The sequence below is a fragment of the Eschscholzia californica genome, unplaced genomic scaffold, assembly GCF_041429995.1.
Source record: "Eschscholzia californica isolate CP2 unplaced genomic scaffold, dmEscCali1.0.p SCAF_3, whole genome shotgun sequence".
NCBI classification, from domain to species: Eukaryota; Viridiplantae; Streptophyta; class Magnoliopsida; order Ranunculales; family Papaveraceae; genus Eschscholzia; species Eschscholzia californica.
This window is the reverse complement of record NW_028238420.1, coordinates 21,172,211-21,191,972: the sequence shown is the minus strand read 5'-3', so window position 1 is coordinate 21,191,972 and position 19,762 is coordinate 21,172,211. Positions and strand designations below refer to the sequence as shown.

General features: G+C 40.9%; 2 protein-coding genes across 2 annotated transcripts; one reads left to right on the top strand and one right to left on the bottom strand.

The window, feature by feature from the left end:
- The first annotated feature begins 7,690 nt into the window (after positions 1–7,690).
- On the top strand, positions 7,691–9,918 carry LOC147548998 (uncharacterized). The gene is made up of 5 exons (XM_086668169.1): positions 7,691–7,743; positions 7,862–7,949; positions 8,039–8,324; positions 8,734–9,525; positions 9,722–9,918. Exons 1-5 carry the CDS (start codon positions 7,691–7,693, stop codon positions 9,916–9,918), a joined length of 1,416 nt encoding a protein of 471 aa, XP_086524295.1.
- A 7,835-nt stretch (positions 9,919–17,753) lies between these two features.
- On the bottom strand, positions 17,754–19,296 carry LOC147548997 (ribulose bisphosphate carboxylase small subunit, chloroplastic-like). Its single transcript, XM_086671583.1, has 3 exons — positions 19,088–19,296; positions 18,289–18,420; positions 17,754–18,196 (listed from the first exon to the last, which is right to left on the bottom strand). Exons 1-3 carry the CDS (start codon positions 19,256–19,258, stop codon positions 17,966–17,968), a joined length of 534 nt encoding a protein of 177 aa, XP_086527709.1. The 5' UTR covers positions 19,259–19,296; the 3' UTR covers positions 17,754–17,965.
- Between the last annotated feature and the right edge of the window lie 466 nt (positions 19,297–19,762).

The following is a 19,762-nucleotide window of genomic DNA, read 5'->3' as shown; positions in this document are numbered from 1 at the left end:
TTCACAACTTTCCCGTCCGAACTCCGAATTGACTTCCGCTTTCACCGTCGGACTCGTCATTGACTAGAATTGTTGTTTGACTTCTGATTTTGACCAAAATGACCAAAATACCCCTGGTGCTCTTTTCTTCCCTTTGCCGCATGAGAAGAAAATGTGATAATTTGCTATTTTTATTCCGAATCGAACGTCAAACCCCAAATAAACTACCTAGCAATAAAAACAAATAGATAATTAGAAATGAAACCCGAAAGGAGCTAACTCATCAAAGTTAAGTGACTTAAATGTGGCATTTTCACGCCACATCAGACTGCTCCTTAAGGCTTCAGGTCGTTGCCTTAGCTACCCGAACTACCTGTTTTTGCCAAAGCAAGGTGAGTTTGACTAGGACTCCTCCTCAATAGTGTCGCCTCTTTGCTAAAATATGTTTTTTATTAATAAAATATGTAGCTTGTAGCGCTACTTCTCCTGTCTAACGACTTTACTTGCAAAATAATTTTTGGGATAAGAAGCTAAAGGGGAGATGAGAGGGTAATCTGCGCGACTCTATCCTTGCATCTCTGTCGCATGTTCGTGATTGACGGCGTCTTTTCCGTTGGCAGGGGTCGAAATTGCCGCCCTTCTCCTGCAATGTCGGGCTGAGACTGCGTAGCATTCTTTGGCCATTGCGTGGTCACCTTTCATCGTGCCTACGCGGTTTGTTCCTGGGATTGGGAATTTTATCATGAGATGATTCATCGATATTATAGCCTTGATTCCCTCAGGAAGTTCCTTCCCAATATGACGTTGTATGCGTACAGCTCATCGATGATCACGAAGTCCAACATTATTGCTCCGCTTGTCGTTCCTTCCCCGATAAGTACGAGCAAGGTGATAACCCCGCCAGCCTTTACTTGGTCATGTCCAAAACCTGTTAGGTAGTATTCACAGATCCTAGTGCAGTGTGCCCTTACCTGAAGTTTTTGGAGACACGTTCTGCATATGACTTCGGTGGAGCTGCTGGTGTCGATTAGGATGCGCCCTACACTTCTGTTCGCCACTAGTGTTGTTATCACTAGGGGATCTGCGTGTGGGGTGATTAGTCCTCTTAGGTCTTCATAAGTGAAAACCACGGGGGGCATCTTTTCGTCGCGAATTTTCATGACTTCGTAGTTTCTCCAACGCTTTTTATTATCTCTGTTTATTTCGCGTGTTGGTCATCCAGCTATTACATTGATGTCTCCCTCGCTCTCGGACTTCCACTCTACTTCCCTACGTGTGAGCTCTTTCACCAGAGCTTTAGTCACACTATTGAACTCTTGCACTAACTCTGCCAGGCGCCTGATCGTTGTTGTGGTGAGCGTCGCTTCTTGTTGAATGAGGTGGAGAGCTCGATCGTCAGCCCGACTCTCCCTGTTTAGGCAGAAGGTCTGCTTTCTGTCTGGTTCCCCCTCAAAAGTCTTGAGAAAAGCTTGGGGGAGTTCTCCGAAAGTCCTGTTAGGTTCTGGCATCATCGACTGGTACCAATCCCGAGCGGGTCCTCGTAGTGAGGCAGCGAAAGTCGAGCACCAACCATCCGTACTGGTTGTGCGGAAGCTCATCATCGCTACATATTTTCCAAGGAATTCCAGTATGTCTCCCAACCCGGAATATAGTTCCAGATCCTTTGGGCTATCGGTCTCTGTGGGACTTTCCCAGAACATGGATTCTAGTTTTTCTAATGCTAGTGCTTTTAGCGTAATTTCTGCTGTGCTGAGCTCCTTCCGTAATTGCGCAATTTTCTCTTTTTATTGCCTTCTTTCGGCTTTGAGTCGCTTTAGGGCCACCGTGAATATCGTGCGGTCGATAGATGTTTCCCGATCTTCGTCTGGGGCGTGATCTTCCGTCGGCATGTTGTCAGAGGGACTCAGATAAATAGTTAGTCAGAAAAGTTTTAAATAGGGTTCGGGTTACCGAAGTGATGATTTTGCTGGAATTCCCCCTCCTTCTAGCGCCAATTGCTGATGTCAAAAAATGGCTTTACGTTAGATCAGCATGAAATAGGGAGTTGATGCATGACAGCCTTCGTTATGCGTGATTATTCTGTTAAGTTGAGTGTTGCTCGGCTTAGAGTTCCTGCCTCCTGCTCTGCTTCCTGCTCTGCCTCCTTTTCCCTGCTCCTTGCTCTTGCTCCTTGCTCCCGGCTCCTACTCCTTGCTCCTTTTCATGTTCGTCTGCTCCCTAAGGGGGAAAACCTACAAAGGGTTCGAAAACCGCTCCGACGCTCAAGCCAGTAAGGGTGTTCTTTGTCAGTAAAAAAATGAATGTTGATTGATCCTTTTGGGGGCGAGTTATGGGAACTCTGAGTTTTGGGTGATCTTTTGAGGGTAAAGAGATCGTGTCCTGGGAAGGACGATGTGGGGGGCCTTTTATAGGCGATGTTAGGCCGACTATGATTAGTGGCGGTGGTGAGGCGGTTGCCGTCAGACCAAAGAGAAAGTTTCTTCTCTTAAGTATCTAAGGTTTCTCTTTAGAGTCAATCTCGGATCTTTGATAAGTGGAAGTTCCTAACTTCAAGGATCTTTTGTAGATATCTTGCCGATGTGATAGATCCTAGAGAAGAAGTTTCCTCCTTTAGTTACGTGGAGTTCAAGCTGGCTTAAACACTTCGAGATGTGTAGCCGACTGAGATCTTTCTGGAAGATTCGGGATTAAGTCGGTAGATCGCCTAGCACTGCTGCCTCCCAGTTTTGGGCGTAAGACATTGGTCGGATCTGTTTAGACCCCTTTGAAGACCCCGGGGTTGATCTATCCATACCAAGGGCATTTTGCAGGGCTGGTTTCTTCTGGCTGACCTCCCAGTTAGGGGAACATTTGGTGGACCATCACGGGCTCAGCGGTCCTTCTACCTGAAGCCGGGTTGACCTAGTAGACTTCAGGTCTGATCTTGACTATTCAGACGTTAGTCAACGTCTGGACATTTTATGCATCATCAACCCTGAACTTGGGCCGAAAGACCAGCAAAGAAAACCGTACTCTTGAACACATTGGCATGCAGCCCCGTCACCCAATGAAAACCAGTGAACACACCTTTTAGAGATTGAGCCGAACCCGCGTCTCCTCCGAAGAAGACCATGAGATCGTCGGCAAAACAAAGGTGAGTAACTTTCGAAACTCAACACTTAGGGTGTAGCAAAAAACGACCTGCTTTTTCCTCCCGATCAATAAGAACCGCGAATACCTCCATCATTAACACAAACAGATATGGAGAAATCGGACAGCCTTGCCGTAGACCTCGGTTCCCATCAAAACAACCATGGGCTTCACCATTAACCATAATCGAGAACTAAGACGTAGTAACACAGGTTCGTATCCATTCAATGGATATCCTTGGAAAATGGAACTTAACAAGGACTGAGAATAGTGAAGACCAACGAACTGTGTCATACACCTTCTTAAGGTTAATCTTAACCGTACACCTAGCCGAGATGTCCGGTCGGTGGTAATTCTGAACAATCTCATTGGCTAGAATGATATTGTCCTGAATAGTACGCCCAGAAATAAAGGCTGATTGGTTCGGACTGATCATCGAATAAATAACTCCCTTCAGTCGTAAAGTAAGAATCTTGGTAATGTATTTATACAACACATTACAACAAGATATGGGTCTGAAATCTGACACTGAAGAAGCATTATCTATTTTAGGAATAAGAGTCACAAAAGTATAGTTTACCTCTATGAGAAGTTTTCATGAGCTGGAGAACCTCTGGATAGCTTCAACAAAATCATCTCCCACGATGTCCCAACACGCCTTAAAAAAATCGGAAGAGAACCCGTCCGACCCCGACGATCGATCAGAACCAATTGTCTGTAAAGTAGCAAAAATCTCATCTCTAGTCACCCTCATAATGAGAAGAGCTTCTTCAGCTTCCGTCAGTGGGCGTGAGAACTCCACATTAGATAGGGGATCTAATGCTTCATTATCCTCATCCTCTCGACCAAATAAGTCCCGATAGAAGTCCACACACATATTAGCTATCTCTGCTGGATCCTCGGCCACCGAACCATCCTCCCTGGTGAGTTAAGTAATAGCATTCCTAGACTTCCGCTCTTTGATAGAGTTGTGAAAATAAGTTGTATTGTTGTCAGCAAGAGTAAGCTATTCAACTTTAGCACGTTGTCGGAGCATTGTCGTTTCAGCCCGAACAACGTTACTATAGTTTTCAGTAGCTTCTCTCTCTTGCCTCCGTAAAACCGGGTTTGCTGGATCACCCTGCAATCGGACCTGCACTGAATGTAAAAAATTCCGGTTAATGGTTACCTGATTTGTCACCCCATTGAACCGATATTTCTTCCATTCATTCAACCGAGCTTTCAAAGCCTTGAGCTTTGTCACCATTCGAAACATCGGTTTACCCCGTACTAACTCCTTCCATACATCAGTAACAAGAGCTTTAAACGTGGGAACCTCCGTCCAGACATTAAAGAACCGAAACGGACAAGCCGGTGTATGTTAGGTGCAGCAAGTGGTATAATAATAGGGGAGTGATCTGAGTCCCCAGCTGGTAGAAAATCTGCTTTAGCTAGAGGAAAACAGGTCAGCCACCCACTATTAATAAGGGCCCGACCAATCTTGGAACAGATGTTCGCAACTCCCATCTGCCTGTTAGACCAAGTATAGAAACAACATGTATACGAGCAATCGAACAGTCCGAAATCGGTAACACAGTCAAACATCTCATTAGAATATAAAGAGAAAACCTGGATTCGCTTTCCTCAAATTAGATTCCAACTTCTTTATCCCGAAGATGAGAGCTTCATATGTAGCTCCTCTATTTGAGACACCCGAGTAAATAACTTGATCTTCTTTTTTGTATGTCAGCTAGGAGGACTCCATTGAAGGTTGAGAAAAAGAACCATTATTCTTTTGACTCCATAGATAGATTTGGAGCTTTTTCTCTAAAACCCTCTCTCTCCACTTAGTTGTACGTTGTAAGAGATAAGTTGTTTTCTCTTGAGAAAAATCCAACAACCTTTTTTGTTTCTATAATAAACCTTATATAGAGAAACCCTAATTAGAACTTGGGTCCAATTAGGTTTCCTAAAGAGTCCCAGAGAAGATAAACTGTTAGAGTTCCCTCTGACCCGAATTAGGGTTTTCACCCTAATATGGTGTGGCTGACCACTTAAGCCCATTATGGTCTTACCATGGCCGACCCACCCACCTTATATGTCCGGTCTTGATCAATGCCCTTTTGGGCTTAATCAGGACACCCTATAAGTGGGTTTTACCACTTTCTGGGCTTCTCTTTTGAGCCCGATTCTTTCTATCTTTTTGGCACTATCAGACTGGATCATATCCATCTATAGGCAAGCTCCCATGAGTCAACTCTCGCCGATCAAGCTACCACTCTTTGGTGTAACCTGTTGTAGGATCCGGTCTATGTTAGACGCGGATTACCGAAGTAACCCGACGATCGTAAGCGACTTCTAGTTAAGCATTACAATCCCTAATTGGACCAGACTAGATAATCTTCCGGATAAAGTCATCGCCATCCTAACTGACAAATTGAACGCATTGCCACCTTGGTCGAAGGACACTCCTGCGGAAGGACATCTCTTTCAGACCGAAGGACTATATCCTTCACTTTCGACTAAGGAGTGGCGGGAGTTATTATGATACATAAAATATTCAATCGTCGACTAACACCAGTAAGTCAAGAATACACCAGAAGTCCAACGGGCCAACCCGGCTTAAGGTAACAGGATTGATGGACCCGCAACGATCTGCCACCTACGCCCAGAATTGGGAGGTCGACCAGGAACAACTAAGGAGCTCCAACCCTGCTTCGTTTAAAACGCAATTAGATCAGCCCTGGGATTCTGTAAAGGAGAAAGGGGGGGTCAATGTAAGTAAGGCAGATGCGTTACGCCCTAACATGGGAAGGCAGAAGCGCGCCACACGCTTACTGACTTAATCCCGAATCTTCCTAAAGATCTCAGTCCATTAAAGATCCTAAGTGTTTAAGCAAGTTTGGACTTCAAGAGTCTCAAAGGAGGAAACATCTCCTACAACATTTATCACCTCGGTAGGATATCCTTGAAGTATGCTTGAACATACGAACTTTTAATTATCCTAGATACAAGATACACTCAAAGGGGACCTCCAACTACTCAAAGGAGGAAACTTCTCTAACGGTGGATCACAACTGCCTCATCAACACCGTCTGATCTAAGTCAGTTTAATACGTCCTATAAAAGGCCAAAGCATCACCTTGTTGAATGCAACTTAACCTACGTTGAGTAAGATCAATACATTCTACAAGGTTCAATCAATATTCAATCTTTTACTGCAAAGAGCAATATGACTGTCTTGAGCGTCGGAGCTATTTCTGAACCCTTTCCAAGCTTTCCCCCAGGTTTTTAAGGAGCTAAGAGCAACGAGTGGTAGCAGGAAGGAGTATCTTTCAACCAGACAGAATATCCATTTATAACATACCCTGTCATGCATCAAGTCTCGATTCTCTGACTGATTAACGGAAAGCCATTTTTTGGCACCATCATAAACTAGTGCACGCCTTGGTAGCCGAAGCTACGACTTGGGGCCAAGGAGAAGTCCTAGTCTAGACTAGTCGAGCTCAAGATGACGAAACATGACCAATAGCCCAAGTTACGAGTAGGGGTCAACGAGAAGTTCCACTCTAAACTAGTTGTGCTCAAGTCGACGGAACATCCCTGGTAGTCTAAGCTACGATCAGGAGCCAAAGAGAAGTCCTAGTTTAAACTAGGCGTGCTTAAGCCGACAAAACAACCTTGCTAGCCCAAGTTACAACCAGGGGCCAAGGAGAAGCCCGAGTCTAAACTAGTCGTGTTAAAGCCGACGAAACAATCCTGGTATCCCAAGCTACGACCAGGGGCCAAGGAGAAGCCCTAGACTAAGATCTCGTGCTCAAGGGACGAAATAGCTCTGGTAGCCCAAGCTACGACCATGGGCCAAGGAGAAGTCCTAGTCAAAACTAGTTGTGCTCAAGCCGACGAAACATCCCTGGTAGCCCAAGCTACGACCGGGGGCTAAGGAGAATTCCTAGTCTAAACTAAACGAAACAACCCTGGTAGCCCAAGCTATGACCAGGGGCCAAGGAGAAATCCTAGTCTAAACTAGCCGTGCTCAAACCGACAATATCCCTGGTAGCCCAAGCTACGACCAGGGGCCAAGTTAAAACCCTAGTCTAAGGGAGCAACAGTGCTGGATCAACCAGGGCTGGAACAATCAGAGTTGGAGCCAACAGAGCTGGAGCAAGCAGTGCTGGAATACGCAGACAGGCCTACCAACGGGCTGAGCGTTACTTTGGTGAATTTGGACCAACTAAGCAATGATTAAATATGGGCTTTGAAGGGGATTATCGAAGACTTGAAGAGTCATTTCCGTTTTTATGCATCAACATTAAGTTTAGAATTTTATTTCTACATTCATGCATTCAAACAAGGATGTTTCCAATGTATCTAGTTCCTATGCATGTAGATTAGCTTTTATGACTCCTTTTAATGTATTCTCCTCTATATAATGAGGCTTATTATCAATGGAAAAAAGGAAGAAAACGAATTTGTGAAATTGTAGTATCTTTTGTGACTTTGGATCTGTTTAGATCATTTTCTTTATCCTCTTGTTTGGAAGAGCCATTGGTGGTGGATTTCGAGCGTCTTTATCATCTGGTGGAGGAAACTTTATCCAGGTATGGTGTTAGCTCAAATGGCTTCTTTATCACTCGTGGTGGCAACTGTATCAAGGTGTGGTGATCCGGATCTTCCTATCTGTTCTGTTACGATCTTTACATTCACTCTGTACTCATGCTTCCGGCTAAACCAGAGAAGTGTGAGTTTTTACTTCTAGCATTGTGTTTCTTAGTTATATCGTTTCAGATAAGGGAATTTCAATTGATGAAAGCAAAGTTGAAGCTATAGGGAGTTGGCCAGTTCTGGCAACCCAATTTGATGTAAGAAGCTTTTATGGACTTGCATCATTCTATAGACGTTTTGTGAAGAATTTCAGCACTGTCGTGCACCAATAACTGAATGCTTGAAGAATGACAAGTTCGAAAGGAGCAGTGCTGCCAAAAAGGCATTTGAAGTGGTGAAACAGAAGTTATGCGAAGCACCTATTTTAGCACTTCCAGATTTTAATCAAGTGTTTGAAGTTAAGTGTGATGATAGTGGAGTTGGTATAGGAGTTTTTCTTATCCAACGACAACGTCCCATCACTTATTTCAATGAGAAACTTACAGGGGCACAGACGAACTACTCAACCTATGATAAGGAATTTTATGCCATTGTAAGAGCTCTAACACATTGGGAGCATTATTTAAAGTCAGGTCATTTGTTTTGCATTCTGATCATGAGGCCCTCAAGTTCATAAACAACTAGCATAGGTTGAACAATCGACATGCTAAATGGGTAGAATTTCTACGATCCTTCTCATTTGTGTCAAAGTACAAGGATGGGAAAATGAATGTTGTTGCTAATGCACTCTCAAGGAGGTATACTTTAATCTCTATTCTGGATTCTCGGATTCGATTTATTGAAGACTTTATATGATGAAGTCTTAGACTTTGCTGAAGTCTATAATGATTGCAAAAAGGGAGTTACAAATCAGTACCATTTGCAAGATGGATATTTTTTGAAGGAAACCAGCTCTGCGTGCCAAGGATTTCTGTTCGGCAGTTGCAGATTCGTGAAGCACATGGCAGAGGTCTTTCTGGTCATTTTGGGTTAACAAAACAGTGGACATGCTTCAGGAGCATTTCTTATGGCCCAAGATGGTACGAGATGTTCATTCAATCATAGAACGATGTGCAACGTGTCAAAGGATGAAAAGCCATTTCCAACCAGGTGTGTACACTCCTTTACCTGTACCCATACAGCCCTGGGATGATGTGAGCATGGATTTTATTGTGGGACTACCAAGAACTCAGAGGGGAAAAGATTCGATCATGGTGGTAGTTGATAGGTTTAGCAAAATGACTCATTTTATTCCTTGCCACAACACTGATGATGCTAGTATGGTTGTTGACTTGTATTTTAAAGAGGTTGTACGCCTTCATGGTATTCCTAAGACTATTGTGCCTGATCGTGATTCAAAGTTTCTGAGCTATTTCTGGAAGACTTTGTGGAGATTACTTGGCACTAAGCTCCTTTTTAGTACTTCTTGTCATCCACAAACTGATGGTCAAACAGAAGTGATAAATAGAACGTTAACTGCTCTTTTGAGGGTCTTGATAAAGAAGAATTTAAAGGAATGGGATTTGAAGCTAGCTCAGGCTGAGTTTGCCTATAATAGGTCAACAAGCTACACTACAAGACGTCCACCTTTTGAGATTGTGTATGGTCTTAATCCACTTACTCTTATTGATTTGATTTCACTACCTTTGGGGTTTAAGGCATACTTTGAAGCAAAAGAAAGGGTAACTACAATGAAGAAGCTTCATGAGAATGTTCCGCCAGAAATTGAAAGGTCCAATGAGAAGTACAAGAAGAAGGCTAACAAAAACAGACAAGCTAAGTCTTTTGAACCAGGTAATCTGGTCTGGTTACACCTAAGAAAGGAGAGGTTCCAAACAAACGCAAGTCGAAGCTGATGGCAAGGGCAGAGGGTCCTTTTAGGACACTTGAGAAGTTTGGTGATAACGCTTACAAACTAGAGCTTTCAAGTGACTATGGTGTTTCGGCTACTTTCAATGTGGTTGATCTTTCTCCTTATATTGAAGATGAGGAGCTATCAGATCTGAGGACAAACCCTTTCTAACCCGGAGAGTCCGATGCGGGAGCAACAGTAGTGCTGGATCAGCCAGGGCTGGAACAATCAGAGTTGGAGCCAACAGAGCTGGAGCAAGCAGCGCTGAAATACGCAGACATGCCTACCAACAGGCTGAGCGTTACTTTGCTGAAGTTGAACCAATTAAGCAATGATTAAATATGGGCTTTAAAGGGGATTATCAAAGACTTGAAGAGTCATTTCCGTTTTTATGCATCTACATTAAGTTTAGTCTTTTATTTCTACATTCATGCATTCAAACTAGGTTGTTTCCAATGTATGTAGTTCATATGCATGTACATTAGCTTTTATGACCCATTTTAATGTATTCTCCTCTATATAATGAGGCTTATTATCGATGGAAAAATCAGAAAACGAATTGGAGAAATCATAGAGTCTTTTTTGACTTTTGGATCTGTTTAGATCATTTCCTTTATCCTCTGGTTTTGGGAGAGACATTGGTGGTGGATTTCGAGCGTCTTTATCATCTGGTGGTGGCAACTTTATCCAGGTGTGGTGTTAGCTCAACTGGTTTCTTTATTACTTTGTGATGGCAACTTTATCAAAGTGTAGTGATCTGGATCTTCCTATCTATTCTGTTACGATCTTTACATTCACTCTGTACTCACGAATCCGGTGAAACGCATCACTCATATACGGCCTAGGCTGCATAATCGAATCGCGAATTTATATACATATCAGACTAACTTTTGTTTTGCTATACCGGCAACCAGGTCAGAAGATAGTTAGGTCATGCGTAATAGTCAAAATAGGCCTGGTCTGAATTTTGTTTCGCAGAGAAGGGCATTCGCACCGGATATAGTAAGTTAGGGAAATCGTGTTAGTAAGTGTAGGGTTATGCCAACGAAGTAATGAATTTTTTTCCTCAATGCTTGAGACATGCATACAGGATTAAAGCAACAGAACAAGCAACAATCAGAACTTTTTGTCAACATAAAAGGCATTCATTATAAAAAAAAACATCTAACCACATTTGTCGAAGCACGAACAAATATGGTAAGAAGTCGGCCACCTCCAAGCCGACGGACAAAAAGGCCAACCGCTTAAAAAATGACAGGCCGAGAATCGCTCAAGGTCCCCCTCAAAGAATAAACCAACGGGTAAAGAGGAGCAACAGAGAGAATGGTCAGAAGATTCTCAGGGTCAGTCAGGTCACGAGGCAAAAAATAGAAAAGGCTATCCTAATATCGCCATTTTAAAGAGTCCCACAGACCATTAAGCAAGTCATAATGGAAGATGAGGTTATCCTTCCCATTCATGTTATATTTATAGGGCGGAATAGTTAAGAAATCAGAACAACCAGGCACCATCGCCGAAGTGCCTTATTGAAGTAACAAAAAAGAAGAATAAACCGATGAGCCTCCCGCGTGGGGAAAGGAGAAGACATCAACAAAAGAAGTAATTAAAACAGGAAACAACCACCAAGAACTTTTACTCATTCCAAAATCATTTACAGAAGAAATTACTGTCAAGCACACCGAGACGATCGTGGACGTTTGGTCTATTACAAAAGAAATTGCAGAAGGAAAGAGAATAGATCAGCAGCCCCCAAGAGCCACTAAATAAAAGAAATGGAAGAAACAAAACAAAAAGGGAAAGATAGAGGAATCCAAACTGCAGGAAAATGACTCGGAAAACCCACCTACTTCATTTGGCCTTGAGAATACAATCTATCGAGTGGACCCCAGGAAGAGGACAACTTGAGGAAAGAATTCTCGGCCACTCGCATCGCCTCCCTTTCAGCGAATGAAGCCCAAACAACAGAAAGAGCCACCTTTTTCCGGGGGGAAGATCAAAAAAATAGAACGTAGGGTTATCACGACCATTGTAGAAAATCCCACCTCTTATCACCACCATTATAGAAAAATATCGATCGAAGAAACATCAAGCCTAAACTCGAACGGGGGTCTCATCTGGAAGCAGTTAAAGCTCAGGAGCTAACAAGAATTTTTAGGAAAAGAACTACTGGAAAAAGTTATTCTTGGAGAAATCTTAAAGCCATATGAGGCTATTTATAGTGGAAGAAAAAGATCAAGGGATCCTGTCAACAAGAGAAAGGCATTAAAGAAAAAGAATAAAGTACCTCGGTAGCACACCAAGTCAAAATGATCGGGCGTCAAATCACGACTTAAGGCTGACCAAGTCAGAGATGAATTAATGAGACTCGACAAGACTCATTCACTCCTTCAACCAAACGACGCCATGTACCCAACGCATGGCAACAGTAGTACCGTGGGTCTTTACCCAAAAGATCAACGCCGAAAGCGCATGATCAGAAGATCAAATATGTGGCGTCACATAATCAAACAAAAAATTATTTCCCTGAGGGTAGAAACCAAAACGAATCACGCGTAAACCAATTCATGGACATACCTTCCTGGATCCACCACCCATCTCCGTCATTAGCGAAATAGCTCATCCAAAATCAACCCCTGAATACGCAGCTTAAGAAGTCAAATACCCACAGAACGACCAAGATTCACAAAACAACTCTAGTTCAGGTATATTTATTACCCTCGAGTTTTTTTTAAGTTATTTAATGCTTAGAACTTCAGAGTACTTCTACTCTTTAGTTTCTCCACTTTCGACTAAGGAGTGGCGAAACTCATGATGATGCACAAAATTTTCAACCACTGACTAACGTCAATATGTCAAGAATAGACCAGAAGTCCAACAGGTCCACCCCACTTAAGGAAACATGACTGTTGGACCCGTAAAGATCCGCCACCTAAGCCCAGAACAAGGAGGTCAGCGAAGATCAGCTGAGGAGCTTCAACCTTACTTTGCCTAAAACACGACCATGTCTGCCCTGGGATTCTCATGCAGTTTAAGGGAGATCCACGTAAGCAAGATCAATGCCTTACGCCCTAAACTGGGGAGGCAGAAGCGCGCCGCACGCTTACCGAGTTAATCCTGAATGTTCCTTAAAAGATCTCAGTCTGGTAAAGATCCTAAGTGTTAAAGCAACTTGGGCTTCAAGAGTCTCAAAGGAGGAAGCATCTCCTAGAAGATTAATCAACTCAGTCGGATATCTAAGAAGTATCCTTGAACATAGGAACTTCTAATTATCCTCGATACGAGATAAACCAAAAGGGAAATCCTAACTATAAAGAGTAGAATACTTCTCAAATGGTGGATCACAATCGCCTCATCTACACCGTCTATCACATTGGGTCCACTTTAGCCTAATAAAAGGGCATCACCTTCTTCAAGGTAAGCTGAGTAAGTCATATAAACTCAATAGTTCCCCAAGGATCACTAACTGCAAAGAGAAATCTGACTGGCTTGAGCGTCGGAGCGATTTTCTGAACCCTTTGCAGGTTTTTCCCCTGGTTTCTAAGGAGCAAGGAGCAACAATCAAAGGAAGGATTATCAATCATCCAGGCGTAATATCCATTAATAACCGTCATTGTCATGCATCAAGTCTCGATTCTCCCACTGATAATAGAAAGTCATTTTTCGACATCAACAGAGTCCTCTTTATACTCTTTTTCCTTTGCAGACCTCTTTGTTGACGTGAAGTGAGTTTTAGTGGTCGAGCCCTGACCCGACTCTTCCGTTTCCAGGCGACTTCCTTGTCTTGCGTTCACGTGTTGACGCCCGATGTTCTCGTTTGATGTACTTGTCGAGCTCTCCTCTGCGTACTGTCTCCTCTATGAGATTTTTAAGGTGTCTACAATCTTCAGTTTTTTGGTCATACTCCTTATTCAAGGCGCACCACGCGTTGATATCCCAGAACCCAAAATTCCTTTTATCAGGATTTGGCATCGGCAACTGAACTTTTTCATCTTTCATCAATATCTGCAGGATTTCACCCCTCTTTCTGGTTAGTGAAGGATATATCCGTTCGGTCTGAAGGAGATGTCCTTCCGAAGGAGTGTCCTTCGATCAAGGTGGCAATGCGATCAATTTGTCACTTTGGATAACGATGACCATGCGGTGAAGATCATCCAGTCCGGTCCAATTAGGGGTCATAATGCTTTACTAGAAGCCAACTACGATCGTCGGATCAAGTCGTTGATTCGCGGCTAACATAGACCGGATCCTACAACGGGTTACACATAAGAGTGGTAACTTGATCGGAGAGACATGACTAGACAGGAACAGGCTAAAGATGGATTGGATCCAACTGGAAAGGCCGAAAAGGTTCGAATGGAGATTCGGAACAAGATAGAAAGAACCGGGCCTGAAAAGGGGTGCCCGGAGGAAGGCTTATTAGGCCGGCCATGTGATGGCCGACCAAGGTAAGTGGGCCGGCCATATAAAGCCCATGGTGGGCTGCCCTGGCCGGCCACACTTAAGGGATTAGTCAAAATACCCCAAAAGGGTATTTTGGTAATTATCTTTTCTGTGACCCGAAAATAGAAAGACCTAATCTGAATGAGATTCTAATTAAGGTTTCTCTATATATAGGGTCAGTGGTGAACAGAAAAGGTGTGGATTTTTCTCTGGAAGAAAAATATACAACACTCTCTCTCTCTCAATATACAGCTAGTGGAGAGAGAGGAATATAGAGAAAAAGCTCCCGTTCTATCAATCTAGTCAAGAAGAAGAGTTCTTCTCAACCTTCTAGTAAGTCCTAGCAGTCTGAAAGGAAGGGAGATCAAGTCTATTCACTCGGTGTCTCAAGTAGAGGAGCTACACTTGGAGCTCTCGATCTTCACACGCGATTGGAATGGTTCGAGGGAAAAACGCGTTAAGGTATTTATCCCTCTTCTAGTTCATTGATTAGTTTATGCATATGATCCTGGGCAATCTAGTGTTAACATATGATGTTTGAGATTCCGCTTAGAACACTAGATAGTGTATAGGATACACACAAAACCCTACAGTTAGGGGGTGTAGAAATCTGATTCTGAGAGGACTCTTTTCTACCGATCTTTCTCTTTGGGTCATCAGTCTTCCTCTTGTTCCCTTATTCTGGGCGGATCCCTTTCTTGTGGAGTTTTCGCAATTTCTTTTATCCTTATGTAGTCTTCTTCGGTTTCACCAACGATTGGACCCTCTCGATGAATCTTCTCAAAGTGGGTGGTTCATCTTTAGCTATTTCAGTATACTGTCTTGTCGCAGTTCTCTTTTTAGAGATATGCAGATGACTTAGAGTCTTGGTGGGGGTATCTGGACCATCTCGTGCTTAAACCTCCGCCAGTAGTAGCTGGCCAAGGATTCCCCCCTTTCCCTGCATAATGTTGAACATGTCTTTGTCGGTTTTATCCATTATTTGACTGTCCTGAAAGGCGGAACAGAAGGCCGAAGCAAGCTTGTCGAATGATGGATGGATCCGAGTTTGAGAGCTTTGTACCACATGACTTTTTGGGGGACCAAACGCCAAATCGATTTGTCGTGGTGCTCAGGCTCATTAACAAGATGTAATCTCGCACAAATACCTTCGGGTCACCGGAACCGTCGTAGTTTTCCAAGTGAGGACATTTAAAGGTTTTGGGTCTTTGGGCCTTGAGCATATTGGAGCTTAACAGGGTCAGGTAATCTCTGCTTTCCTCAATCTAAAGGTTCTTGTGTATTTTTCGACCACTGAACCTGAACGCTCTTTTGCCCCGATGTTGAATCGAGGCTTTGCTTGCTTGGCCTCAGGGATGGCCCTTCTCAGACTTGAGTGACACCGATTGGCTCTTTTCCTACCACTTTAATACACATATTTGTCTTCTGTTTTATAGAAAAAGCTAGCCCACCAAAACAGTGGGGCTAAGAGATAGTCCTAAGTAAATTTATATATAAATAACTATTTTTGGGTCTATAGACCAAAAATAGGATCCTAATAGGAGATTTAATTCTCTATAATCCTAAAAAGGATTTAAAAACCAAATTAATCATCATAAAAGAGATCTAGTCCATTTGTATTCATCTCGAGAGAAATATCAAATCTCTATAATATTTAATCCTTATTAATACCTATTATAACCTTTCCATATATTTTGTAACCGTTTTTGCCAAAATAATCATGTATATATCATTTCCTTAATTGTCTCCATCTTTCTCTCTCCAATCAGAATTATAATGAAAGAAATATTAACAAATTTAATATGTAACTGTAATATAGTATATCTCATTTTCAAGAACATTAACCTAGTTGTTTAACCACTATTAACATCAGAACTCTACATTCATCTCCATTAAACTTATCGAAGATCAATTCTTGAAGGTAATTATTTTTGCTAAAATCATAATGAGAACATTCATTTGTAAGATTTCGTTTTTGTTTTCATGTATTTGATATTACTGTTTTGTATTTAGATTCATTTTTAAGATCTAATAATTAATTTTTTAAACTGTATCAAATTGTTATGTATTATTTCTGAAAAAACGATTCAATTGTAGATCTTTCTCATAATATATATTTCCATCTTTGATAGATCTGAAATGGAAGTCTAAACTTCTCTCTCTCTCTCTCTAAAATTTTAATATCAATAATGAAATCTTTGATCTTTATATCATATTTAATGTTTTATTGAATTTAGGTATGTTCTATATCTTTCAATTTTCGTGGTATGTATCTTAAGATTTTCGTTTAATCATTACTGAAGTTTTTTTCAGATCAGATTCATCTTCACTGACGGACTCTGATTTGCGGTATATTCAGATTCATTGTTTTCTCTGGATATAAAGTACATGTACTTTACGCGTACTTTTTTCACAAAACAGTTGCCGTTTATAGTACAATAAATGTTCCAAAAATTATATGTAATTTATTGCACATTATACATATTTTTTCACATAACAGTGACCTTGTGATTCGAACTAACGTTATGTTTGTCTTCTAACACATTATGAAGTTTAACAAACAGTATGCATAATTTATTCCATTATACATGTCGTTTCTAGTAAATTGTTTGTTTTGTTAACAAATGTATATGTTTTCTTTTTGCAGTTTTGTTGTTACTTATGGAATTTGCTACTGAAGTTGGTCATTTGTTTCCTGGTGGTGCAAAATCATTTGGATATGCTCTTCGACAATATAGTGTAAATGTTGTTTGTCCTGCTCAAGACTACATATGCTCTTCGACAATATAGTGTAAACGATTTTTTGGTAACAGAATGTAAACGATGTGTAATGTAAAAGAAATTATGTGTTATGTCATAGAAAGTATGTGTAATTTACTGAACAAGACCCAAATACATTTGATAAATTACGTTGTATACTTGACTAATGATGGTTTATTCGTCATAAATAATACATAATTTACGTATTTGTTTCATAATTTGTATTCGATTTGTATTTATGTATGAGTAAAAACGAAAACAAATGCTGCTTTAATGTTCCCAGAAAAATATACTATTTCCAAAACTGAAAGTTAAGTGAGAGAAAGTGATATATATGTTTTGTATATTAACCCCCAAATCACGCTAAATTGATCCTAGATTGATTCAGATAATAGGAAAGAGAAAATTTGATTTCCAAATCTGTTTAGAGGAGAGAGAAATTATGATTTGTTTCTATCTTTTTTTTTCTAATAAATCTCCATATTTTTGGCTAATAAATCTCCATATTAAATCTGTAAAGAAGAGAGAGAAAATTGATTTGGGAAAGTTTAGATTTTGTTTCTAAACAGATTATAGAAGAGAGAGAAATTTTCGTGAGAATCAAACCGTTTTTTCCTAAATTTATCCTAAAATCAAGGTACATTAAACCGATTGAAATCCCAAATGAAGTAGGTTTAGAGAGAGAAAGTGTCTTAATGAAGATTGGTATCCAATCTGTTTCGGCTGAATAAAGATCCCCCACAAATCACGCCCACGGGTTTTGGGAAAGTTTCCTAAAACCCTCGTAAATTCAAAAAACCCGGGGTTTTTTGATTTGGGATACATTTGGTATTACCCAATAAATTAGCCATACTTTATACCCTTCTTGTAAAAGGACCAAAAATCCATAATCTAAGAAGAATGGTCTATAGACCTATTATCAAATTAATTTTGGTCTACATACCCATGGACTCTATAAATAACTAAGACATTGGCATTGACGATCTTTTATCATTCATACATTTAACTCCACTTGAACATTAATCCGAAAACAGATGACAATTCATCAAGCACCAAGATTATTAATGCAAAAAAGCAACAACAAGCGATCTAAAATTAAAACCATAACATAAATGAATTAAAATATTGTCCTTTAATCAATTAAGACACCTCATAGAGAAGTAATCTTGATTTAAAAGCAATTTAGTAGCCTGCAGGCTTGTAGGCAATGAAACTAATGCATTGCACTTGACGCTTGTTGTCGAATCCAATGATTCTGATGAATGAGTTCGGGTAAGCGGTCTTCGCTTCCTCTACTTCCTTCAACACTTGTGAAGAATCGGTGCATCCAAACATAGGTAGTTTCCACATTGTCCAGTAACGCCCGTCGTAGTACCCTGGGCTGTTACCAGTCTCACGGTAAACAAATCCCTTCTGCAATAGTTTACAAAGCCAACAAATAAAACTAAGTAATGTATATTCTTAAGCAAATAATAAATCCTTTAATGTAATTATAATGTTCCAACCTCGTCGAATTCCAAACAAGGAACCCATCCATTCTTAAGGAGGTAGTCAACTTCCTTGCCCAATTGTTCGGGAGTGAGGGGTGGGAGGTATGAGAGTGTCTCAAATTTCTTCAAACCAGTTGGGGGCCACACCTGTAATCAATACACATTTAACAATTTTGATTTAATAGCATAAACAGAAATCTAATTTAGTGAATCTTTCTTTCGGTGGTTCGTGACATTGTGTTGCTGATATGAACCAGTGTCGAAAATGAAAAAATTCCGATGTGGGACTATTCTCATACGTCTCATTACGCGTGGTATTCTTTGAGCCTAACACGTGTCAATTTAACTTTTTTCGAGTGACGTGAACAACGTGTAGCTTTTAAAGCTACCACGTGTGGGTCTGACTCTGTTAACGTATTAAGTTTGTGGCCATCCAACTCAAAATCAATTTGACAATGCATAGAGATGACCTAAACATTATACTTCTCGTTGTCAGAGCACCCATTACTAATGTGAACCTCTATTCTTAAAAATGGAGACTCCATTTTCTGTGTCTCTCATTAAGTCTCGTATGCCAAAATATGCAGTGTAAAAATCAAGAAGGAACTTTTTTAGTACCTATCTGCTTGTCAAGTACAGTTCCGTCTCAATTTTGGTTCCAATTAAATAAAAAATTAAAATCACACTATAATGAAAAACATGTACCTTTTAGTTAGATTGTACAAGAATAGATCAATGAAGTGGATAAAAACTAAACAAAGTCGATTTGAAAGTAAACATATAAGAAGTGGAATTCATGGAAAAATTAATGAACCTGCATGCATTGAACTCGTCCGCCATTGCTGGTGATAGTGGTGATGTCAGTACTCTTGCGGGTAACGGGGAATGCAGCTACGGACTTCAAGCCGGTGAATGGTGCAACTTGAGCCGGAGTGGCGCTCCTGACTGCAGCTACTGCGGAAGATGAGATCATTGAGGAAGCCATCTTACTTCTTTCTTTCTCTATATGTTTCTTAATAGACCTCCTCAAACAACAGGCTTGTTCAATTTATAGTAAGTGTCCCCCATAAGCTGCTGCCTTCTTTGTTCTTCAGCATCCTATGGTTTTCTTTTCATCTGGTGGTTTCTTGCTACTTTTAGCCGTTGGATGATAATGAAGAGATGAGTTTTACTTTAATCACCACAAGTAACCTTATCGTTAGGATGTCCTCTCAATTTGCCACAAGGCAGGACGTCTTTTATCTTATCTCATCCATATATGGAAGACCTGAAATATGTATGGGCAAGATTTGTTTGTCAGTTTTTTTTTTTTGCCTAATTCCCCTATTTTATATTTTTCTTAATGGCAAGATACCTGTGATATTCCTTTATCTTGTGAACTGTTATACAAAATTGTAGTGAAGTTTAAAATTAAAAGTTGTTGTCTATGCCTTTCCACTTGTTTTGGAGCTTTGAGAGCCGAAAATATTTGCACTTGCCCGCATCTTCC

Excerpts from the sequence above, each read along its gene's own strand:
- LOC147548997 (XM_086671583.1), bottom strand. The coding sequence starts at position 19,258 with ATGGCTTCCTCAATGATCTCATCTTCCGCAGTAGCTGCAGTCAGGAGC. Across the intron at positions 18,421-19,087 it reads GACGAGTTCAATGCATGCAG|GTGTGGCCCCCAACTGGTTT; the intron begins GTTCATTAATTT and ends TATTGATTACAG. Across the intron at positions 18,197-18,288 it reads CTTGTTTGGAATTCGACGAG|AAGGGATTTGTTTACCGTGA; the intron begins GTTGGAACATTA and ends AAACTATTGCAG.
- LOC147548998 (XM_086668169.1), top strand. The coding sequence starts at position 7,691 with ATGGTGTTAGCTCAAATGGCTTCTTTATCACTCGTGGTGGCAACTGTA. Across the intron at positions 7,744-7,861 it reads GTGGTGGCAACTGTATCAAG|TTATATCGTTTCAGATAAGG; the intron begins GTGTGGTGATCC and ends TGTGTTTCTTAG. Across the intron at positions 8,325-8,733 it reads GGAGCATTATTTAAAGTCAG|TGGACATGCTTCAGGAGCAT; the intron begins GTCATTTGTTTT and ends TTAACAAAACAG.